General features: G+C 40.9%; 1 protein-coding gene across 2 annotated transcripts in view; it reads left to right on the plus strand.

Annotated features, from left to right (window-relative positions):
• The window catches only part of LOC134536958 (formin-like protein), a 123,766-nt gene extending 114,237 nt beyond the window's left edge, over nt 1–9,529 (plus strand). For both annotated transcript variants that reach the window (XM_063377071.1, XM_063377070.1), the window contains 5 exons: nt 440–556; nt 2,257–2,500; nt 4,650–4,906; nt 5,490–5,828; nt 7,214–9,529. In XM_063377071.1, coding sequence (XP_063233141.1) covers nt 440–556; nt 2,257–2,500; nt 4,650–4,906; nt 5,490–5,828; nt 7,214–7,516 — 1,260 coding nt within the window. In that variant the 3' untranslated portion in view covers nt 7,517–9,529. The remainder of the gene's footprint in view (nt 1–439; nt 557–2,256; nt 2,501–4,649; nt 4,907–5,489; nt 5,829–7,213) is intronic.
• Nucleotides 9,530–9,556: the final 27 nt, after the last annotated feature.

A 9,556-nucleotide genomic window follows, 5' to 3' on the forward strand; every position in this document is an offset into this window, starting at 1 on the left:
TTGAGGGATGAAAAGAATATGTTTTTAAATTTACGTTATAGATTTGATTTAAAAAAAAAAATGTGAAGGGGAATTAATAGTTTACACTTACTATTGCAGTGCGCTTAAAAATATATGGCCTTAAACAAATACTTTATATATAGATTTAAAACTTGTTTAACAATATACAGTATCATGTTTTATTAGGTAGTTATGACAGCCGTATGAAACTGCAACAACCATTTGTTAAATTTAAATAGGAAAAAAGGAGACACCCTACATGTTGAAAAACCTTAAGTGTTTAGTTGCATAATGAGCTGTGTCAAAATTTAAAATAAGCTTGAATTTGATGATGTTTTGGGGGGAACCGGGAAAGGAAGGGGACGGCTGTGTGTTGTCTGCCCAGAGCGCTAGCTGCCTGGCACGGGGGCCACTGACCATGTCCTCTGTGGTGCTCCAGATACAGATATCTGCGTACTTGGACAACGTGTTCGACGTGGCGGCACTGATGGAGGACAGCGAGACCAAGACTGCGGCGCTGGAGAAGGTGGCGGAACTGGACGACGAGCTGGGTCATGTACGTGTCGCTACGTTCGCTCGGTTCTCTTTTACATTCCTGTCTTCGATGTGAACATGTTTGTCGAGCTGTTATTTTCATTTTACCTATTTGTGCCCATTGTCCTAGCATTATTTTAATATTAATTTTTTCAATACATATAATTTAGTCCAGTATAGTGCATGCTTTTGTTTTTATTATGATAGCTGTTGTATTTATTACATATTTATTTATTCTTTATTTTATGTTTTTTTTTGCTTTCAAAACAACATGGAATGGTAAGCTGTATTTTTTATGTTTCCTTATCTCTCTCTTTTTTTTACTTTAACTGATAAAATAAAAGGAACTAAACATTATACTTACTTGATTACTTATTCTGTTAAATTTTTTTGGGTACTTTAGTAGTATTTTGGCACTTACTGAAGGATGATGCATTGGCCAAACAATCGCTTTGTAACATGTAAAAGCTAGTTAAGGATTTTGCAATTTCAATTCATTTTTGTGATGTTTCTCTTTATTAATCATCCAGCCCTTCATAGAATCATATGGCTCTGTCAATTCGATGGACATTGTATTTTATGTGTTCCATAATATTAAAAACATTAATAATGTGACTAAATGGATGACTTGAGGTACCTGCCCTCTGACATTGAGGTGTCACAAGACATACAAGGAGAGAAAAGGAACTGTGGGACAAAGCAATCGCTGCCTAATGCTGCACATGGTCGCAAGGAAGCATTTAATATTTTTCCCTTCACGCGTTTAAATAATGGTACAATATTATCCTGGCCCCCATCGTAAGAGTTTATGCTTTACGCCTGAATAGCTTTTGTTACTAACCCCCCCCCCCCAAAAAAAAAAAAAATTAACATTTTAAATAATGAAAATTTCAGTTTGCTCAAGTCCAGTTCTCATTGTATATGCATGTGTGTTAAAAACACTTCATTGCTGCAGACTGCAAGAAAAGTTTATTGAGTGTTAAATTTTAGAAGACGAATACAGTTACCAGTACTTCTACATTCACATCGCCCAGGAAACTTGCTGTGAATAGCAGCTTGTCTTTGTCCATCATTATGTTACAAAAAAAAATGCAAAAACTATACTTTTTTTTTATCTTCATACCCCAGTCTTTGACAAAGTAGGTCAATATCTAACTTCAAATGAATTCAAATTAATGAGCATTTTCGTCCCACAAAACTCTTTCAACATAGCTCATTCCATTATCGGTGACTGTTCACATTCTGTCTCCCACAAGCTGACACAGTGGCGCTTCGACCGGTCGTCACTAAGAACTGCCGGGCTCCGCCCCATTTCAAGTCGTCCTCTGCCCGTTGCTTTCACAGGATTTGCATGTAACATCAGCTGATGTTGGTTCATGTTGTACATTATTGAGGTTTTTTTGCCGCGACGGACCAGGGCGAGTTAGCAACGGCATGTCCCCGCCTGAGAATTGGAGTGTTCTATGTCCACTTTTTAGGTTTTTTTTATGCTACGGACACGAAATTAATATTAGCATTCATTTGTAACATATCCGTACACCTCCACGCACATAAAAATGTTTTGTTCTTAAATTTAAGACCAAATGATATTTTTGTTCTGTGTCATGATATTCACAGTTATTTGAACTTACTTCAAACGGACGTAGAACACTCTAAATACTCGGGCGACGGATGTGTGTCGGCGGTGGATAAGCGTGCTGAAGGAGGGGGTGTGAACGGCAGGCCCACGACCGGCTGGCGGAGCTGGAGCGGGACTCGCTGGCCAAGCTGGCGGAGCTGGAGACGCAGCTGGCGGCCGCGCGCGCGGAGCGGGACGAGCTTCTCGAGGCGCGGCGCCGGGTGGACGAGGAGGTCACCACGCTGCGTCGCGCCGTGGCCCAGCAGCAGCAGGAGTCGCGCAGCCGCCAGTCTGTGCTAGAGTCCAAGATCACGCAGCTCGAGACCCTCACCATGACCCTGCCCCGAGGTGCGTGGCCCTCTGACCCTCTTTTCAACACTGCAACCCTGTCCAAACCTGGGAGGGGTGTACAGTGGCGTGCCCAGGATTTTGCTCTGGGGAGGGGGTCAGGCAGAAGGCTGGGGTCTTTCCGGGGGGGGGGGGGGGGTTATGGAATACCCCCCAGCTAGTCCGGGGGTCCTCCCCCGGGAAAAATTTTGAAAAAATACGTGTTCAATATTGCTGATTCAGGCTATCAAAAAAATACTGGCCGTAACTTCATAAAAGTCAGTCTTGTGAAGTCGGTTCACTCCAACATTCTTCAATTGTGAGTATCGGAAATATTTTTTGGTTTAGTTACGCCAAAAAATGGAAAGTGTACTAAGTTTAATTAAACATTTATGCTTGTGTCATTGAATTTATTTTAATATCATACTAAATTTTTTATTTTTTTTTTCATTTTATGAATTTAATATTAAAATATTTTTAGCCCTGGAGGGGGGGGGGGGGGTTCGGTCCCGTACGTTCCCCCCGTCCCCCCTAGGCACGCCCCTGGGGGTGTACAACCACCAGAGTATTAAATAAACAGTAAAAAATTTTTCTAATAGCCAGGCACGTAATTAGTCATACCTTGTGTCTCAAAATCCTTAATGCAAAAGTGTTGTGCACGTATTTTTCAATTGGTCGTACGTAGTAGGAATTGCACCATCACTGTTGTAGACCGGCCTGCAGTTGGGTCTTTGGTTATGGTATAGCAGTGTAACCCTGTAAACCGCTGAAGCTACCTTGTGAGTACCGCTTACTAGGGGTCAGAGTATTAAATAAATAGTAAAAATGTTTTGTAATAGCTAGGCACGTAATTAGTCATACTTGTGTCTCAAAATCTTAAGCCAAGTATTGATGTAGCTAGCCCCCAGGCTGTCATCTCTTCTAAAACCTGTAAAATAGAGAGTGAGTGGAGTTAGTGAAATCTTATTTCCAATGAAGCTCGTCCTATTATTTTATTTGGGCGGAGAAATGCCCTCGTGCATGTGTTTTTACGATTGGTCGTAGTAGGAATTGCGCTATCACTATTGTAGACCGGCCTGCGGTAGGGTCTTGGTTACACTATAGCAGTGGAACCCTGTAAAACGCTGAAGCTTCCTTTGTGAGTACCGCTTAACTAGGGGTGTGTACAGTTTTAAAATTTCTAATTCTCTCTGATTGAGTATTTTGATATTTCATTTAACATTTCAAATATATATATTTTTTAAATTAATTATTGTTAGTGTTAAGACACAGCAAGTGTGACTTGTTCTCAAAAAATTTAAATTAAAAAAAGTGTTAAATGTTTGAAGTCAAGAAGATTTATTCAAAAGTTTTGATTTTGTTTTCACCAACATAGTATGTACAAGCTTTTTGTTTGTAACAATCTATAATTATAATTTATATATTTCTGTCTTTTTCATTTAACTTGTGTTTTACATTAATGTTTGACTCTCGTGAAGTGTAAAAAACATATTTTTACAGTATATTTCAATTTGATGAGAAATTTTTGAAATTCGTGTATTATTTGCATTTTGATTCAAATTAAGAAAACAGTATCCTCAGAAAACCTAAAAATGACTATTTGTTTGATGTTCAGAAAAACAGGAGCATATATGTTTAGCTGTTTGTTTCACTGTCCACAAATGAATTTATCTAACACGATGATAAACAGGGAAATGTTGTTAAAACCATTTGGGGAAGTTATTGGTGTTAAGAGTAATGAAAGCTAGTCCAGATGACTGCAGAATAAGGAAAAAATAGAATATGATGTGTGCAGTGGCGTAGCCAGGATTTGTGTATGGGGGGTGTTAAGAAGCATGCCCCCCCCCCCCCCCCCCCCCCGTATTAAAATGGGGGGTCCGGGGGTCCTCCCCCGGAAAAATTTGGATTTTAAGGTGTAAAATAGTGCTATTTTAGCAGTTTTCAGTACTTAAATTTAAATATTGTAATGGTAAAAATTTTACTAATTTTAATATGAAATTTGTTTGAGTGATGAATAAGAAATTAATTAAAGATTTGGTGCTAAAGGGGGGGGGGGGTTTGAACCCCTAACACCCCCCCCCCCCCCCCGGCTACGCCCCTGGATGTGTGAACCTACAGTCGCCCGGAAGCTGTGGTCCCGGACCGATGCAAGATGTCGCGTTGCTTGCAGACGGCAGCTCGACCAACGGGGAGAGCGTCGTCGCCCTGCCCCCGCCCGCCCCCGCCCCTCCCCCCGCGCCCGCGCCGCCGCCCCCGCCGCCCTGCCCGCCCCCTCCGCCCTCCAGCAAGGGGCTGTTCAGCGCCCCTACGCCGCCGCCCCCCGCCGGCATGATGCAGGCTCCGGACGGGGCCATGACCATCAAGAGGAAGGTGCAGACCAAGTACAAGCTGCCCACGCTCAACTGGATCGCGCTCAAGCCCAACCAGGTACCGTCTGGCGTGGAGCGAGGTGAAGCAGTGGGTCCTTGTTCGACACTCGGTCTGGCAGTTCTGATTTTGGTTCTGCGTCCCGAAATCCCGCCAGACTGCAGACCCTCGGGGCCGAGCTCTTTCCTAGTGTGTGTGTTGTCCCGTGGTTATCGCCAAAAAAAAGATGCCCGACTTGTGTTGTTGTACTCGGTTGCGCTATTGTAAGGGAGTAAACAGATCGTCTCTGTGCCAGTCTGATGTAAGGTCAGATGAGACGAGTATTGGGTTGCGGTGTGAAACGGAAAAATAAATTCTTGGCCTCGTTACAGTATCTGCCAAAAATTTCAGTTTTATAACAACAACAAAAATGTCAGGATTTTCCAGGGTATTATTCTTAGGCTAATAGTAATATAGTAAAATTCCAATTAATTTATATCATTTTTATTTTTTTTTGTTATTGCAAAAAATATAATTTTTTTTAAATTAAAGTTTTTGATAAAAAAAAATGTATATGACCGAAAATCTAACAATAAATGCAAGTGAACTAGCCCAAGGTCTGTCACCCTCGGAGATGGCGAGAGAGAGTGTGTTTCGCGCACAGGTGCGCGGGACGATCTTCAACGAGCTGGACGACGATCGGCTGCACGCGGTCATAGACTTCACGGACTTCGAGGAGCGCTTCAAGCTGGGGCCGGGCGGGGCGCTGACCAACGGCACCTGCGAGGCGGACGGCCTGGGCAGCTTCCCCAGCAAGCGGTTCCGCAAGGCGGAGAGCGTGTCGCTGCTGGAGCACACGCGGCTGCGCAACATCGCCATCTCGCGCCGCAAGATGGAGCTGCCCGTGGAGCGGGTCATCGCCGCCGTCAACGCCCTCGACCTCAAGATGCTGTCCCTGGAGAGCGTGGAGCTGCTGCAGCGGATGGTGCCCACGGACCAGGAGGTGAGCCCCTGCTGTTAAGGGCCTCACGTACCTGTTGGTGATATCTCCTCTAGGCACAAGGCTCTTCTCCTCGTGCATAGGGCAGCTGTGATATTTGAACTGTAACCACAGCATTACATGGAGGATAAATTAAGAAAAAGATATAAATACGAGTCACTTGAGTGTGCTTCAGCCATTTTTAACGCTCTTAAAAATAAAGTTTCAAAACTTAAGCGCGAAAGTAGAATTGCTTATCTACCCTCAAGTCTATTCTTCAAATGCATTTTGTAAACAGACCCCCTACTCCAATGTCTTAAGCAGTTTTTAAAAATGGGTGTTTTTTTTTTTTCCTGAAGCTCTGCACACCGTGTGTATTTCGGTGTTAACACTGAGCATTAAAATGATTTTTGATGTTTCAGCTTTATCGCAATTCACCGTAAAATCTTGTTCCTAACGATGATGCATTATGACCCATTCCAAGGATTTAGGGACAAGTATCAGCCATGTTCTGCAGTAAAGTACCTTTCCAGAATTTTCCTGGGGTTAGTTTGAGAAAGTTCCCGGATCGACCAGGGCTCGCCTTGCATGCTCTTGAGCAAGAGTCCAGTACAGTAACAGTCCAAAGGTAGTGGAGATGGAGACCCCTTTTTTTCATCTTATAACCCCCAAAGCTTAAAATAACCGGAGAAGTATTAAAATGACTTTTCAAGATGTCACAAAGGCATTAAAATAGTGCAAGGGGCTATTACTTTTCGAAATTTCTGACTGCTAATGTCCACGTTCCGAAAAGTCAGAGAAATTGAAATTGGGTCAGGGAAAGTCAGGTAATTTACTTTAAACCTGGAAATGTCATAGAAATTTTCTCGTTGATAGTAAGTTGACGGGAATATCATGCTTCGATATGCCATCACCCTGATCACATTGGTTTTCCAGATGGTTATTTAGTGCATAGTCGCATATACAGTTAAAATGGCTGTGCAAGGTTCTGTTTGAACTAGTACAGTTGTAAGGATGGTGGAGGCTAGACTGTCTTTATTTCTTTCAAAAATTTGCACAATAGGTAAATTATTATTGGTTGGGGAAATTTGTAATTTTTGTCGTGGAAAGTTATGGGAAAAGTCAGCATTTTCTGCGTATTTGTGTGGACATGGTGAATTGGTGAGTATTCCGTACCCATCACCCGGTAGCAGTAGCGGATCCAGAGGTGGGGGGCTAAGGGGCTCAAGCCCCCTCCAAAAGCATCTGGGTCCACTATTGTTTTAGTGTTTGCCTTGATAAAGCCTAGCCTCAGCTGGGTCAAGCCCCTCCCAAACCAAAATCCTGGATCCGCCACTGCCCGGTAGCCTCCGGTCATCCCTCCGCCCCCCCTGGGCCAGTGCAGCGAGGGGAGGGCTCGGGTGTTGCAGATAAAGGCGTACAAGGAGTACGTCGGCCAGAAGAAGAACGTGAACCTGCTGACGGAGGAGGACAAGTTCCTTCTGCAGCTGGGGAAGGTGGAGCGCATATCCACCAAGCTGGGCATCATGAGCTACATCGGCAACTTCTTCGACAACATCCACTTCATCATGCCGGTGCGTCAGCGGGGTCATGGTTCCCGTTTCCCACACCCGTTCATTCCGTCGATACTCAGATATAATTTTTGTGTTCTGGACCATCGTCGAAGCGATGCGGTTTTGAGGCATGGAATTGTAATGTCTGTTATTCTGTAAACGATTTTGGCTGAGTGGTTTTTTAATATTATATGAATCTCCTTGTGTGTTCTTTCACGAACATTACTGGTGTGTTCTATTCTGGTTTCGTCGGAATGGTATTATAGTGCTTCCTATGCTTAATGGAATGCATAGTAGTAGAATACTACTATCATTCCATTGATACTCTATTCTCATCTAAATTACTCTATATCGTCTCCAAGATCTCGATGCTGTCCATTCATTTGTTCATTCATTCTTGCTGAGTTTACCTGTTTACTGGGCGGGATTTGCATCTTTCCCGAAATATGTTGGGCGAACAGTTAATTTTTCACGTTTCCCGATTTTTTTTTCTTTCTGGAATTATACATTTACATGTGCCAAACTTGTCGGCAAACTATTTTCAAATAAAGCACTGCACTATAACCTGATTTGATACATGCATGCAGTTGAAAACGCAACATTTTTAGCATTTCAAGCTCAAAACTATTAACAGTGACCTTAAATATTCACACGCACTATCATAAACAACCACTTTTCAGCATTTTAAACATAAATCTCATTCATGATTGATAGTACAAATTTTAGACATATTAAACACGTAATGAACAGTTATTTGTTTGTCTTGTATCACGTACAACTTTCAGGAAAAAAATTTACATAATTGACCAACCATGGCCTGTATAAACACAAAAACAGAATGTTGTGCTATGGACAGGTGAGTTGAAACTATGGTTAAAATCATAGTTACAATTAATCTAGCATGTTCACACAATAGTAGTGTACTTGCTGCTTTTATCTATGAGTCTGTAGACATTGGGACTTGCGCCTTGAAAACAATGTACTTTGGGGTCCTCATTGTTGCTACAGGACTAGAAAACCTGGAAAAGTCAGGAAATTTTAAACTGTCTGGAATTCCGAGAAAAGTCAGGGAAATCGCAACTTATTTCTGGAATTTATTATTGTGCTAAAAAAAGTAAAACGCAAATACTGCTTTCGTTGATGTTTAGGCACCTCAAGAAATTTGGAAACGTTTAATATTATGAAATTCAGTTGATTTTCCTTCTTTTCGTGAATTCTCAGGCTTTTTTCATTAAGCACTTTTTTACAAAAAAAAGTATTTATGGATGTTTACATACAAGTTCGATAACATTTACTCATTGTTTCAGGAGAATCAATAGTAATCGTTTGCAAAAACACATATTTCAATCTCAATTGATTTTATTTTACTATGCGGCCATTCATTTTGATGGTCATGTATCGTCGATAAATAATCCAGAATTTATTTACAATAATTCTGGAGATTACCGGCTTGATTTATAGAGATAAAGTTACGAAGCTATTCCAAAATAGCACAATAATTTTATCATTTGCGATAAAATTTTCATTAATAATTTTTATTGCGTTAAGGATATCAAGACCGACATGTTTTCAAGGGGAATATATTTGTGATTTCTGCAATGTTCTTATAGACTGGATGTGTAGGTAATGCTTATGTGTTAATGTTAAACAAAATATATGAAATGAAACACCAGACCGCACATGTTTTAATGCCGATAGGGAAAACAGATGGCATCTGGAATCATTTAGAATTTTATAATAAAAAAAATGATAAACACAAAATAAATAATTGTAGTTCATATTATTTGTAATTTAAATTACATCACAGATTTGGTTATACTAGTTATTCTATTAAGTGTTTCCTACTTCAGTACTATTAATTTTTCATTTGACATCAAATTTTAGGTTAGGTTAGCTGTAATAGGCAATTCATAACCAATCTTTCAAATGTGTTTTAAGTATTTTTAATGTAGCTATGCAACCCGAACCAAATGTCTTCACTATTTTAAAATATTTTTAATGTTGCCAACCTATTCCAACTGATTAAAATGTTATCACACTAATTGTAATATATGAGGTAACCTAACCACTCAAGAATGGTAAACTACTTGTAAACAATTTTAATTATTGGAAATTGTGTCAGGGAGTAAAAATGCAACTTAACAACATTTCCAGAAAGAGGGTTTCCTTTAGAAGTACCAATAATTAATTTCAATAGGG

This window comes from Bacillus rossius, chromosome 11, assembly GCF_032445375.1.
Source record: "Bacillus rossius redtenbacheri isolate Brsri chromosome 11, Brsri_v3, whole genome shotgun sequence".
In the NCBI taxonomy this organism is placed as follows: Eukaryota; Metazoa; Arthropoda; class Insecta; order Phasmatodea; family Bacillidae; genus Bacillus; species Bacillus rossius.